The following is a 15,945-nucleotide window of genomic DNA, read 5'->3' on the forward strand; positions in this document are numbered from 1 at the left end:
TTCAGAGTTAGGTCTAGCCTCCAGACTCCAGAGAATTTGGTAGTTTGCCCAGTGTGCTTAGTAAGTGGCAGAGCCCCAACTGGAGCCTAGGCATTCTGATACTTAAACTGTTCTTTTCTTTTTACGACACATTGTCTTTCGTTAAGTCCTGTAATCACTCTTTTATACTTTTCAAGCATTCTGGCACATTTTCCGGCTCTTTAAATTGTGAGGACAAACTATCCTTCTTCCCTTGGGGTTCATTTATGCTTTTAAACTATATAGCACTAACACTTCGTTCATGTATATGTTTAAATGATTTCTTGAAAAGTACTCCATCTAACATTTATTCCTTCTTTTCCTGATTCTCTTTCAGATAGCAGTTCTGTGGATGAAAAGGTTTTAAATCATACTTTTTCTTCCCTCCTGAGGGATCTTGTCTTTTGTACATGTTTGTTTGTGACATATTAGACCTGTTTTGGTTCTTCTGTTTTAGTTGTGAACTGTGCATGTTATCCCAGCTTTCCATTCTTTGGTTGTCCTTTAAGTGTGCCCCAATCTGTTGCATTTATGAAGAGGTTACCCCTTGCCAGCTTCGCTTACTTTAGCTTACACTTGCCAACCTAGGGGTCTGCTACGGTCAAACTCAGCATCTGTTTTTAAGTCTGGCGAATCATGGTCTCTCTGACTGATTCATGATCTTCACTGCACATACCAAGTTTTAAGGGCAAATAGTATTTGGAATATGATATTTTCCTCGACCCTGCCAGTGCTTTTGTCTGAATGCTGACAGCTAATTTCAAAACCTCCACTCACAAAAACACAGTAGCTTTGACTTGAAGCTGACCCTGCTTAGCATCTGTCATACTAGGTGTTACGTGTCTAGTGCAGTTGACGCGTGTTCCAAATTCATGTATACACAGCTATAGGATGCTAAAAGCCTCTCTCTTTTGTTTTGTTTTGTTTTTCTCCATTTTCGTTTAAGGCTCGAATAGTAAGTGGCAGTGATTTGGATGCTTCCCAGTTCTCTGCACTTCAGGCGTTTGGTGGGTAAGTACATTCATAACCTTTCTAATTCATTCCATTCATCAGTGGTTCTCAACGTATGTATTTTGAATGCAGAATGTTGCATGATGGCATAATTAGCTTGCCTTGCTATTGCTTTCTTTTCACAGTAAAATAGCTTTTATAGTGTTTAAAAAAAAGTAATGTATAGATTTGTGTATATTTATGTTTAATTATATATACATGTATCTATATATAAAGAACAAAGTTGAAATCACCTAGCCAGAATAAACATTAACATGATCATTCCATACACAAAACATAACCGTATAATTTTACATTACTGAGTTCATGTTAATAAAATTAATAGTGTTTTGATCTGCTTGCTTGCACTTTACGATATGTGCATGAACTTTTTTTTTATGTCAGTGAGTAAATGTAATCTTCACCATTATTTTTTATAGTTCCATTTAATGAGTGTATAACGTATTTAAAATGTAATCACAAAATAATGTATTAATTATATTTTCTATGTAAGATACTCAAACAGCAAGGGATTTCCTTTAATGCCCCTAATGATACATTGGTATCAGTTTGGCATGTGTGTTGTTAGGCCTTTTTCTGTGTGCTTGTAAACATATATGTTCTATAAGTTCATATAGAATAATAGTTTTGTTGGTCTCTGTGCGTTGAACATAAATTAGGCCATTCTATATGTAAATAAAGAAGCACTAATTTAGTGCTGACATAATAGCAGATATCATTACAATTGTTTCATATATAGTGACTCATTTGTCCCTTACAATAGCCCTGTGAGGTAAGTACTATTTTGACTTCCACTTTACGCGAGGAAACTGATGTATAACGTAGTTAAAAACAAAGAAATAAAGAAAAGCAACCAAAACCAAACCTTTCTCTTCATACACCTAGTAAGTAGCAAAGTCAGTATTCAAAATTAGTCTAGTTCCAGAGTCTCTGATCTTAATTACTATGCTATATTTCATCTGCAACTTGTGGGTTTCTTTTTCCTTACTTTTTCTTTTTTACTATTTGACAACATACCTTGGAAAACTTTGCACTTCATTATTCATAAGCGATGTAGATATTTCGAAACATTTATGTAATGTTTGTTCATTCTTCTATTAATGAATTTTCCAGAATATTTCTGTGTCGTCATTGTAAATGATACTAGAACAAACATATAATCAATTTTCGAAGTGTAATGTGTGGACCAAAGCTAATGTACAGGATAGATAGTTAAATTGTTTTATAGGTGTTGAAATTTGAACATTTTTGTGTACAATAGAAATAGAAGCAAAATTTAGATATATGGTTTAGGGTTTTTTGGAGGGGCAAAGAAATAGTCTCACGGTTACGTTTTATAATATTCTCATCCTCTTCAAATGAATTTTGTTAAATAACATCCACATGCTATTTTCTTTAAATTAAACATGAAAAATTTGAAGTTTCAAATTTAAAGCTCCTGGATAATAACATCATTTTTACTGAGATTTTTCAAATGAGTAACTAGATATTATTTATGTATACAAACATTTCAATGTCCTTTAAATATGTGAAGATTTATATTCACATCTATAATGTTACAATAATTTAAATATGTTATAAAAACGAACTGTGGCAAAAGTTCACTATGGATTATTTATAGAAGATTCAGGTAATAAATGGATTACTCTCTCCCCACTACCCCACATATACTGTCTTTAAGTTTACAAAAAAATGATACTGTGACAAAACTAATAAAATGTTTATTTTAGAAAATAAGTTGAATCCCAATTTAAATTTAAAAAACATTTGTATGTCATAGTCTTAGAGGCTTATCTGAGTTTATGAGCTTACAGTTCTTTAAATTCCTACCTTCCTGTGGCATCCATCACTTGAAAACAACTTGCTTTCTTAACTCATATCTGAATATGGACTTTTATCATTGCCAGAGCAACAGAGTTAATCACCATCCATGTTTTTGTTAAGTGTATGCTGTGTAAATGTCTAGCTACAGTAGGTCATCTTTTCATTTCAATTCTTTAGATCCTTTCCACATTATTTTTCCAGAAATTTCCTATTTCAAGGGCTTAGCAAGGGATTTTGAAATTATGATGATATGGGAAAGAGGTGATAATTTTTAGTCTACAAGAGAATTTGCTGTTATCTGAAGGCAGGTTCCTCTTGAAGAACCTGAAGAGTACATTAAAATGCAAGCTTTCAGTCACAACCTATTCCAGAAATATTTATTGTACTTTCCCGATCAATATTTAAACATATATATTTTAGTAGAGTAAAATATTGCTGTAATCCTCAATATTAAAATTTCTGTTGTCCTGGGAAACTGACACTGGAACAGACTCTGAAAATAGGGAGTCATTGCTGCTTCAGGGCAAGGCTTCTATATCCTTCACCTCTCTGCCGTCAGCGTCCCTAATGAGTTCAGAGCCAAACCACGTCCATCCTTCCCTCTCATTTCTCAAGTGTCAATAAAAGCAAAATCTATACACACTGAAACCAGATAATGGAATTACCAATGCTGCTGATTTCTGCTCATTCTCTGTACATCTCCTGTAAGTGTTGCTGGAAAATACATGCCAAACTTTATTTTTCCTATCTGTTACAATAAAAATTCAGACAGGTTCTTGGAAAAGAACTGAGAGGGAGAGAGAAAAGATGCACAGAAAAAGAGAAGGCTGGAAAGATGCTTGTTTCAGTGAAATCATTACATTTAACATCTTAGTGCTTTTATAAGAGTTTGGTAACTTTTGTCATATACGTAAGCTAAGAGTCATACTAAGATGACAGACGTACAAGAGCTTTTGGGAGAGAAACATCTCAGGTAAAGTGGAGAGACAGACAACAGGAGTAGGCAAGAAGTGCCTTGGACCATGATATAGGTCTGATACCCTGGAAAAGGGGGAGGAGAAAGAAGGAGGACTAGGTATGAAAAGACTTAAACTGACTGCAATGAAACTGCCATGAGACTGCAATAAAGTGTCAGACCAATGGGGAGTGCTAGAGGTGAGGCTGTCTGTTACAGGAGTCCCACCTTGAGCATACAGGGGCAGCTCATTACCCTCACCAAGTTCACTCACTGAACACTGACAGTAGCTTGGGGAGAGTTTGGCCTCAAGTGAATGCTGCGGTTGATTCTGGAGGTGTGGTTACTGAAGGCTGTCATCCAACTGTTCCTAGATTTTCTCTGAGGAATATCTGAGTGGTACATGCCCATGGCTACCCAGCATCAGACAATTTGATGTCTTTAAATGTCACTTTGATGACACAGAGATTGACAAATAGAAAAAGAAAAGCTTCTGTTTTGACCTCCCTTTCAAATAGGTAAAGTAGCAAAAGAAAAAAAAATACATGAAATAAGTGCTGAGATTTCCAAGGTTGTTCATTTATTGCCATGAACAAATAACTTTGTGAATGTGTGAATAAGTCAATCATTAGCCAAAGTTCTGAACAATTCCTTTGTTTTTAAGTTTACCTTGATTCAAATCATGGTTTTTGTTGTAGTTGTTACACCTGACGTGAGTTAGGTGGTAGAGTCTATGGATATAGCAGGTTTAATATACTCTTGATATTTGTCATAGTGCTGGCGTTGCTTCTGTAGTCTCTATAAACTTTAGGATGTCGTCTTCTGTCTTCACACCACCTTCCCTGGTGCTAGTTTTGATCTCCATGTTTTGTCAGGGCATGAAATCAGTCACTTAACATGGAAGCTAAGATTGTTCTTACTCTTAAGGGGCTCCTAACCTGTCTTTTCTCATAGCAGCAGTCTTTTTTTCTCCGGTAGCTGAAAACTCTTTGTTTTTTTCCTATCTAGCCCATAAATTAAATTTTTCCCTGTCCCCTCAGGTAATGTCCTTACTTCTAAAGGACAGGGCCAGAAATTCTCCTAAGCCTAGATCATGGCTCTTTCCAGAGCTATAAACCTTTCCCTGGGTCAGTGGTTCATCATGCGTTAAACATTCTTACATTCTCCGAACCAGGTTTGCCAAGTACCAAGAAAATGACAGCCCTGGCGTAAGTTTGCTGCATTCACAGTAGCAGGTCACTCTTTGGAGAAGAATGGAAGCCTTTTTCTTTGACTTTCTGATTAGTGTTTTCGTGGGAGAACTCCTTTTCTCCCCAGGGGCTTTGGTAGAGGAGTTCACTATAGATTTAGAGAGAAGTGAGTTAGGAGTAGGACTGTTAATTGTTACAAGGGTTATCAGATGCAAACAGCATCTACTTTCACAATTCATAGTTGTGCGCAATTCAGTCACCATACCTGTACTGTTTTCAACTCAGATTGCCATCAGTCTAGTTTAAGTTCTCAATAGCTGCTACCTACGCAGTTGCGAGCTTATCTTCTAGCTGATCTTCCTGCATCAGTTTATTCCTCCACGTTAAGTCCAGTCTATACACTGTTAAAGATTAATCTCCTTAAAACACAGTCTTTTTCTACTTAAATGTGTCTCATGCCTCCTCATTTCTGCAATGTAAAGTATGGCTTTCAATATACTTCTTCCTTTCTATTTTTCTCTCGTACAAAAGAGAAATATTACCTACCTTATCTGTGTTCTTGTTCGTGTCATTCCTGTGGCCCATAGTAGTGTCTTAAATTGCACAACCTTAACAAGACTCATACCCTTGATGACTTGATTTTAAGCTCTTTAAAGGCATAGAGTTGGTCTTTTATTACTTAGGTTTCCTTCTGTAAAGTTTATGATAGTGTTTTGCCCATTTAGGACCTCATTCATAAGTTAATTTTGTTTGAGAATGGCAGTCTCTTCGATCAATGGGTTAGAATTACTTTCTAAGAGATTCAGGTCTACCACATTTTAAGAAAAATTATTCCTGAAATAATTGTGGTTTGAGGATCAGACACACATGAGAAGGACTCTGAGTTTTTAAAGCAGCTTAACCCACCCCTCAAACTCAATGTTACTAAGCCCTTACAGGAAAAAAAAATCATCAGCGGATTTTTCTCACAGTAGATGTAACCCTAGTTGACTTAGGAGGCCACTTTGTTTTGGATTGTGAATCTCCTTTTCTCCATTTTGGAGAAACTTTTGAAGATTCTACGGAGAAAATTGATAAAAAATATTACTCTAATTATGCTAAGATAAATTTTATCCTTTCATTCTCCTATCAGAAAACCTTACCACTTTAGAAAACTCTAGATATAAATTCACACTGTATTAAAGATTTCCTGTAATAAACTCCATTCTTACTACCTGAGAAAGGAGAACTTTGGTGATTAATAATTGAACGAACTTTTTCACCTTGTCCTTTATAAAAATAATAAAGGGAGTTGTCTTGCGTAATCTATTACAGAAAGAATGAAACCTGGCATCTCATGGCTAATGTCAGACATAATCATGACAGTGGGTAGTTATATCAGCTAGAAAAGAATCTCACGTGAGGCTGAGGCAGTCCCAGCCCTACCACAGCCTCTGGATTATACCAGGTCCACTAGTGCTCAACACTGCCCGCAGTCCTCCTGCCAAGCAGAAATGTTACATTCTATACACCAAGATTTGGCCTAGACAGAGAGCCTCTTAACTAAGAAAACTGACATAGATAAGGCCATCAACTTTCTAAAACCCATGTATCAAATACTGATTGCTAAGCCATTAGCTTCCCGTGGCCAAAACAAAAACAAAACCAAAAAACCCTGCCTGTCTAATTTTGGCCTACCACCAGCCATCAGTTTGCTAGTTCATGGTCAGCTGAAATGCTTCATTAGACTCGTGTAACTTAGAGAGCACTCAACACCTCTATTGAGAAAATCTTGGTCATTAGAGAGTACATTTTTATGTTAGCCACAAAGACCAGCCACTAGACTGACTCCTTCGATGTATGAACCTGCGAAACACCAGGACCACATTATCAGACCCTGTTAGTGTCTAGTGTTACAGTCTAAAACAGGCTTATAGATGCCATAGTTTTCTTGGAATGGATTATAAATCATTTCTTTCAGGCATATTTTTTCCTACATAGATATTGGCAAATAATTCACAGAACTCATTCAAAGGATTAAGAAAATGGACCTGTTACCTCATTACTACTAGCTTATAGTTCACAAAGTTAGAGATTGACACCTTGCCTGAGTTTGTAGCTTAACATTTTTTTTCTGACTACAAATGCAGAAGGACACTTGAGTATGACCCACTGTCAATCCAGGGATACTGTATAAGGCTCTCCAATCTTCTGGTAATGATATTAGCGAAAAGATTCTGCCATCCACCAGAGACCTGATGTCTACTCTAAATGAGACCCTTTTCTGTGCCGAGAAAGCAGTCCATGGAGAATTCCTCACTCAGAGTCCATTTGTACTTCTGTTATTAAATGGTTCATAAGAATATGCAACTTCAGGATCATCCTGGGTTGCAGGATTTTACTCATCACATACAGGCCACTCTCTTGTTTTTAAGGAAGATAGGTTTACAGTTTTGATCGAGAAGATGGGTATGACTCTTCATATCAGCCCTGGATGCAGATAATGCCTTCGTTCCAGGGGAGGAAACCACAGCCACTCCCAGCCATCATCAATGCTGACAGCTTTCGTTTAGCCAGTTCCTCACCCTGGAGCCTTCCAGAACTGTTGCCTACAGCACTGGTTGGCCCCTCAGAAACGGCCTGCTTTTCCTTTTATCTTTAGGTGACTGCCAAGCAGAAACACACCCAACAGGAAGTGTTAGAAAATTACCGGCTATTAGTCAAAATCATTGAAAATAACTCCTCTAGGTAAGATGGCAGTTATGACTGCCTTGCTTCCTAAACCAGAGGATTCTTTCCAAAACTTAATTGATATGGCTGTTGAGTACATGGGACGTACATGAACTATCTTAGGGGAAAAAAAATGAGCTTGATCATTGTATATCCCGGTAAAGCATATGTTGAATGGGGTTTTAAGTATCTTTTAATAAATGAATACCATATTCCATGAAGGCAGATAATAAGAGATTCCTCTTATAGGCAGACAATAGAGTAGAGCAGAAAAACAGTAATCGTCGCTGCTAACAAAATAGTTCGCCTCCATACCTTGTAATTACTCCTTATTTGAAGTAACAGGTTTGCTTGATCCACAGTGTGTTCTTAAATATTGAACAGCTTGTTGTTCAAACCATAATTCTCAGATATGACCAATTCTACATTGATGTCCAGTAGGTAGTTCTTGGTTTTTAGTCTTTCTTAGCATTTAGAAACAGTATGAAATATTATAGGGGGAATATAAGGAAGCATTTTAGATATTTTAAAAATGGGGATGATGTTTTAAATTCATAATTATTATAATAACTAATATTTTTTCTAGTGTTACAGTATAACAGACCCATATGTATGCGTTATTTATGCATTATCTTCTTTAATGCTCATCACAACTTTTCGAGGTAGACGTTTCAATTATTTTATTTTTCAAATGAGGTTACTGAGGCTTAGAGGTATTAAATATGGACAAGGTGAAATAGTGATTATTAGAGCTGAGGCTTGAACTAGGTCTAACATATTCCAGGGCTTGGCTGCTTTACTATTAGGCCAAACTGATGTAATTTGCAAATAGATGATGCTTGAGTCTACATCAGTTCTTTGTAATTATATATTATATTTTGAACTTGATATTTCATTATGTATTAGTCTGACAAGGTTTCTAAATAGGGGTATCGAATAAATGTTCTACATGTATTTCTATCTAGATTCCAGGAAAGTATTTGCTAAGGGTTTTTGTATTATCCCCTAGAAATATGTAATATTTCATAATATCACTGAGGTGAATTAGTGATGGATTGAATGACCGAACCCAGCGTATTAGGTTATTTTTAGTTGAACTAAATGGAAATATGAAAGCTCTGATTGTAGGATTTGAGGGTGACATGGTTGGGCAAGATAACTAGTGTTATTAGATAATGGAGTTAATATCTAAAAGATTTTTAGCATACTACAACTGAATATAACAAGATGAAGTATAAATAGTTTATCCTGACTGATATACGAAGCTACTATGCAATAGCCTACCATACTACCCCGTTTTAGTGTATTAATCAAATAAAGGTTTATTTCTCACTCATACTACGTTTTCAGTGCATATAAAACAAGGGAGGAGGATGTACTTGAGAGTTGCCCAGGGAACCAGGCTGGCAAAGGTTTGCCTCAACACACACTTTCATGTTTTCACTGTAGGGAAATTAGGATGTGGCACACTGGACTCTAACTCTTAAAACTTCCAGTTAGACGTGACATGCCTCCCTTCTGTTCATATTACAATGGACAAAGCAAATCACGTAGAATAACTACTTTAAAGGGAGGGTTGAGGTGCAATCCTATCATGTGTCTGAAAGGATGAAAGACCTGGAATGTTTCTCAACAGCCCTAATTATCACAACTACGGATAAATGTGGGCTTTGAACTCAGACTCTATAGAAGAGAGAGAGCAAATACAGTTTAACATCAACGTATGAAGAATTCCAAAGTGTTCATTGAATCTAGTGACAAATTAAATAAGGTTGTGGTACTAGTGCAGGGGGCCTGCAGGGAAAGCCCCCGTAGAGCATATGGAGAGAAGTGCAGGGTTGGAACGGGACAGCAAGCCGTGTCCTCATCAAGCTCCCCTGCTTCTCAGGACTGTGTGCTCAGTTCAGGGACCAACACCCGAACAGGGTGTAGACAAAAGAGAAGGCTTGCAGATCAGACAAACAGGTTGAAAAGGGGTCTCAAATCATACCATAGGAAAAACCACCAATGAGCCAGGGACACTGAATGTGGAAAAGAGAAAGTTGTGGTGAGAATGTGCTCAAGGTCTTCAGATATTCAAAGGATTAGGTGTGGAAAAAGGGATTAAATTGTCCTGAGATTCACAGAGGGAAAACCATGGCTTACCGGTGAAATTATGAGTAGGCAGACTTCTCAATATGCGAAGAAATTTCCAACAGTAAGAGATTTTGTAAAAACGAAATTCTCCATTTCCAGAGAGATTTAAATAGTTTGGGTGATCACTCGTTAGACATGCTGCAAAGGGAATTTAAATATCAGATGTTTGATTCTTTAAAGCCTCTTCTAACCTTAAGATTCTGTTACATCCTTTCCTAATATAATCAGTCTATCAGACAGATGTTGCTGTGTAGTAAACCACCCTAAAATTCAGTAGCTTAAAACAATGAATCTGCTAGTCTTGTCTGCATTCACTTAGACATGTGTGGTCTGCTGGACAGCGGCTGGTTCTCACATGTCTGTGGGTATATGGCTGTTATCTGGGCAACAGAGGAGAGCTGGCTCTACGTCACTCATTGTCCAGCCAGCCAGATCAAGCTTATTCATGTGGCAGTGATGGGATTCTAAAAAAACTAGTGGAAGCAGCAAGGCTACTTTAAGCCAAGGCTGGAACTCACAACCAGCACTTTTGCTACATTCTGTTGTCCCGAAAAAGTAATAAATTCAGCTCAGATTCAAGGAACATGGAAATAGACCCTGACTCTTTATGGGAGAACTGAACTGAGGCCAATTTTTTTTTAATGATCTACCATAATTATGTATACCTATAATTAAATATTATTCAAAAATAACATTTCTCATAATTTGAAGAAAATAGAATGTTATTCCATGTATTTACCTTCACTTACAATATGATAGTCTCTGTACTTGGAATAATAAAAAAGTAGGAATTACTATGAAAATGCCAGAATCTCATTTTTGGGTATTTAACCACTTAACCTCAGCTACAATACAAGGTAAAGGTGACTTACTTTCCAGTGGATAAAGTGCTCTGAAAATTTATAAAAGGAAGATATTTCTGATTTGGAGTTATCAGGGAAGACTTTATGGAGAAGATGGCACTGAATTGGGCTTTGAAGTTTGTGTGGGATTTTGATAATTGGATATAGAAAAGTCAGAGCAGGAAGCAGTACAAAAGCTTAAATAGCATCATGGGCAAGAAAATGTATTGGACAATCATGTGTCGGATGCATGCAGGAGAAAAGTGGAAGATGGGTTTGGACAGGCAAGTGGAAACTTTGAATGCCTGACTATAGATATTAAATATATTAATCTTTTGAATAATATATCTATAACTTTGAACTCCTGCATCTTGTGAAAATGACTCAGTTGTTCTGGGAACATAATGGTTGAACAATAACTAGTAGATGATGATGACAAGGAAGGGAAGAAGCTATGAATTTATATTCACAAGATTGTACAGTTTTCTTTAACAGAACAGACTCATCTGCGAAAAGTACAAGAGACAATTTTTAGATACACAGCAGTCTTCAGAAGCAAGTGTGCCCAGGCGTAGCAGACAGGTTCTTTTGTCCGGAGTACTTTGACATAACTCTGTCAACCGTGATAAGCATCACTGCAACTCCTGCTCATTATCTTGATGTTTAGACTCTAAGGTCCCAGGTAGGAAAGGCCAAAGCAGAGACTGGTAGAAGCCATTGCTGCTCAGAATGATCTGAGTATAAATCTTTTCACACAGGGTGACACCATCTGCCTCATAATCTTTGCATATAAAGATTCCTTCAGGAAACAAAACTTGAAATAATTGTTCCAGGTGACAACTACAGTGACAACTACAAAATCTCAAGTTTCAGAAGAATCCCCAAGTTTAATAAGATGCATTTATTTGTATCAAGTATAGGAAGTTAAAAAAAAAAATGGAGACATAAAATTTCTTCTGGAAATGCAAATTAATCCAAGTATACCGTGAGAGACATACAGTGTCCCTTATAAACTTCACATAGGTAAAAAGCAGAAATGTCAGAAGTGATGAAATATGTTAGTTGGTCTATGAGTTTCTCACTGGAAATGTAAGTGCTTAGAAGGAGTTTAAAAAAAAAAAGTGGGCTGACAGTATTTGCTGTAGCTATCTTTTGCTGGGTTTTGGGATTTGGAATATTTTTTGTTGTTTATTTACATATTTGCTTTTCTCTATATCTTCTATATATTTTTGACTTTTCTATAATAAATGTGTATTAATTCTACATTTAAAATAAAAGTATAGGAAGTACCAAAGCTATAACACAGGAATGAATGAAACCACAGATTATACACAACAGAGTATCCTGTCTGGGTCAGAGTTGAGACTCAGATTTGATCAATGTGAGATCTGTGAAAGCTCTTGTCAAGGTATGTATCTGCCTTCATTGATTTATACAGAGTTTGAAGAGAGTACGTGAGCAGTACTCGTAATTGGGGTTCAGACTTAGACATATTTGGTGGTAAAGCTGGCTTAGCAGTAATGAAAGTGATTTGCAGCAGAATTCAGGGAAGGACAGGGGGATTCCTGTGAAATGTCTAATCAAAAGGGAACAAAAGTAGCCTTTTGTTGGCAATTCAGACTAAGACCTGGATAGTAGGGGGAAGGAATGTGTGTGTGTGTGTGTGTGTTAAGCTATCCTTACCCAGCCTTAAAAAGTTGTATAAGTAACCTGTAAGGAGAAAAAAGGGTATATGTGACTTCGAGCTGTTCTTCTGGGATCCGGGCAAAACTGCTGAGTCCCCCTGCCCTCCCCAGCTGAGTACAAACAACTCAAAGGGTACACACTAGAGACAGAACACTAAGTAAGGGCTAATAGTATTTTCAGTTCTTTCATTCAGCCAATGGGACCTGAGGAGGGGAATATCCTGCATTATCTCTGAGCAAAAGGCAAATGTGGTATATCAGTGAATATACAGGCTTTGGAATTAGTCCTCTTTTTCAACCTTGACTCCACCATTTATTAGCGGGGTGAGCTTGGGCAAGTCATTTGATCTGTAAGTCATGATGCCTCATTTGAAAAATGTGGATTATAATCAACAGTTAGCTCACAGGATCATTTAATGCATCTCAGCTTTTTCACCCAGCACATACAAACATAATAGTTTTATGATACATTACCGGAAAAGTAAAAGCTTTGCTTATGGTGGCCAGAGATGGGGTCTCCTGGGACCGAAGAGTTTTGCAGGACACGGGTCTTTCAGTGCTAAACCCGGGAAAGCCCTGAGCAAACTGGGTTGAGGTGGCCATCCTCGAGGAGACGAGGGACTCTGGCTGCCCCAAATGGCCACAAAGGTGGTTTCTCTAAGATCAGCATACCTGTAACTCACGTGTAGCTCACTAGAAACTCTTGTTAAGGGAATTAAATTAGGCAATATACTTCTTTCTATGCAACTCTACTTATCTGGGCTTCTGCCTGAAAAAGTGCATGGATTCAAGCTTGGAGAAGTAGTTTCCTACTTCAGTTTCTTGCTTGACATATTTCATTAGACATGATTGTTTGCCCCTCGAAAATACAAGGGTCATATCTCAAAGACAAAGGAACAGGGAAGAGAGGGGCCTTAAGAGAGAGAGTGGAGAGTCCATTTCTGATCTGAATTGAGAGTGAAAAGGAGAAACGGGTAGAATACAAATCTGTTCTCTTGACCCTTTGAGGAAGCTACAGTAAGTAGAACTCAGCAGGGCTGCCTCTGTTTTCTAAAATGTTTGACTGAAGATGTGGCAGATACTGACAAACTTCCCCCCTTTTAGTGTGTATTACAGTCTGGTTCTCTGCTTTTATTCACTAGATACTAGCCTTGTCATCTCAAATGAGATAAGCTTGTTCTTTCCTGCTATTGCAAGCTGAGGCATGGGCAGGCTTTTATTTCACTATCTCTGGCAGAAAGGGTGAACCTGTTGGAGTCAGAGCTGAAAACAGATCTGACCACTGCTTAGAAACTGGACACTTCCTGCATCACACCATTAAACATCACCCTAATGGCAATGTGTCTTATTATTATACTTTAGCTGTCTCATACTCACTACTGAGCAGGCTACAATAGAACTAATAAACATTCTGATACAGTAATTTCCAAGTTTCTCTAGTATCCAAATTCTGTTGAGCCAGACAGCATAAACACAGTAAAAATCTGATATAATATAAATATCAATGGATTGAGGAGAGAGGAAAGACTTAGGCGGACTGTATAATTTTGGAGATAAGTCAATACACTTATTGAGAGTACACCAAGAACAAAGGCACTCTTTATTCTAAGGGTCTTTTTTGATTAGAGGGTGCAAAACATAAGGCCATCTCTCTTCTTGTGCATATTGCATTAAGTTGAGAAGATAGTTGAGGGGATAAGACTGGTGTGTGAATTATAAGGGACCATAGGAAACAGGAAAGAAAAACCAGGTGGCCTTGTGGCCAAAATATACATGAATGATCCGTTAGTATTTAAAGGCCCTACTTAACAGTGACTTGGACATGGGGATTAGTGATCCATTTTGGTAGATGAACAGGGTGTTCATGAGGGGTATTATTGGGACATAAGGATTTTGAAAATCAGCTGGTACCAGATTGGGAAAGACCTTGAACATCAACTATGAAGCATGGGTTTTTTGTGTTTTCTAAACAGATTTTCTAACTCCAAATACCCAAAGGATATGTTGGCTCACCAGAATCAGGGGAAGTGCCATGTGCACCTTCCTCTTCTCTTGGATGTTGTATCACCTGCATAACCTGTCCTTGAGAAAAGCACCGGTTTTAGACAATCAGAAGCCAGGGAGGGCACTTGAACAACAATTTAAAAAAAATTTGTATGAAGATTGAAGTGGAAGTTGTGTATAATATGTACTAGAAACCAGATACTTGAAAGACTTGAAATATTATGGACAAAAAGCATAAGGACTACTTTATGAGAACAAATGATGACTTTAAGCATCTTCAGCTGGGGGAAATATGAAGTGGATAGTCAAATATAAATGTTGGGTAGTCTTCTAGGAATGAGGGACTAGATCATGGGTGAAAGTTTGGGATTGGTGTAGAGATTAGAGATTGAATTCTGCAGAAGTCGATAGCTAAATGGAAATGGCACAGATAGGGTATAGAAACCTACGCAGAATGACTAAGAAAGAAGAATGTTGTTAAATCCTCATGACAATGTATACTACTTCTTTCTTCCGTGTGTCAGGTAGCAGAATGTTACAGCATATGCTTGTGTCATAGAAACTGTGATGAGTGGTTGATCACTCCAGGATATCCTTGACTGATGTGTTCTGAGACTAACTTATTCTCTTTTTAAATTTAGAAATGGAATTCATGAACTTTAAGTCTGGTGTAAGATTCTGATGTCTGGAATTCTAGCTAAATAGCTATTTATCAGTACACCTATGAGCAGGTTTCTTAATTTCTCTAAAATTAGTTTCTTCATCTGTATAAGTGAATAATTACAATTTCTACCTCATTTCAGTGCTATGAGTGTTAAGTGAATCAGCATATGTAAATGTTTTACACAATATACAGCATATAAAAAACAAATGGTCATTACATGCTGGTCGTTAATAATTGTTCCATGATTTCAAATATGCTTCAAAATCTGTATCTCTCATAGCTTCTTGATACTTTAGATTTTAAAGACCAAATTACTTTAATGAGAACGTAGTGCTCACATCAGCGCATACCCTTGTAGCATCACATTCATATTGAATTACTGTATGTCAGTTTAAAATGTGCTAATAAAAGCCAATGTGGGTAGCAGCACAGCCCCAAAATTGAGTGCTTTGCTGGTCCACACTTGATGGGTTATTATAAATAACTCTTTGGATCTATATTTAATTTTAGCATCATTCTGTAAATTGAATAATAAGAATAAATAAGCTGGTGAATTTGGGCACAGAGAATGAGGTCTTAGGCTAGCATTAGTCATAAAGCCATGACCCGCTGCCTGGCATATGTGCCTAGTTTGACAGTGGTGTACGACTTCCTGAAGCTAATGATTTTATCCAGGGAAACTGCAGCTGGCCTAAGTTTAAATATTTATTCAATGTTTCGATGAGATAGGAGAATTAATAATACTGTCACAATTTCTCGTACAATGGGAATAAACATCGTAATATTGTTATAGGCTGAGTAGTTTTCCTTTTTTTTTTGGTATTTTTATGTTTTATTTTGTATTGGATACGGTAGGCCTTTTGTCAGTTATCATTAGGAGTTTGACTGTTTTCACACACTTCCATGT

At 37.1% G+C, this 15,945-nt stretch overlaps 1 protein-coding gene across 2 annotated transcripts in view; it reads left to right on the forward strand.

Moving 5' to 3' along the window:
* UNC13C (unc-13 homolog C) overlaps positions 1-15,945 on the forward strand; it is a 597,834-nt gene that overhangs the window by 139,853 nt on the left and 442,036 nt on the right. For both annotated transcript variants that reach the window (XM_065872546.1, XM_065872547.1), the window contains 2 exons: positions 356-378; positions 965-1,029. In XM_065872546.1, coding sequence (XP_065728618.1) covers positions 356-378; positions 965-1,029 — 88 coding nt within the window. The remainder of the gene's footprint in view (positions 1-355; positions 379-964; positions 1,030-15,945) is intronic.

The sequence above is a fragment of the Phocoena phocoena genome, chromosome 2 (genome assembly GCF_963924675.1).
Source record: "Phocoena phocoena chromosome 2, mPhoPho1.1, whole genome shotgun sequence".
Lineage (NCBI taxonomy): Eukaryota > Metazoa > Chordata > Mammalia > Artiodactyla > Phocoenidae > Phocoena > Phocoena phocoena.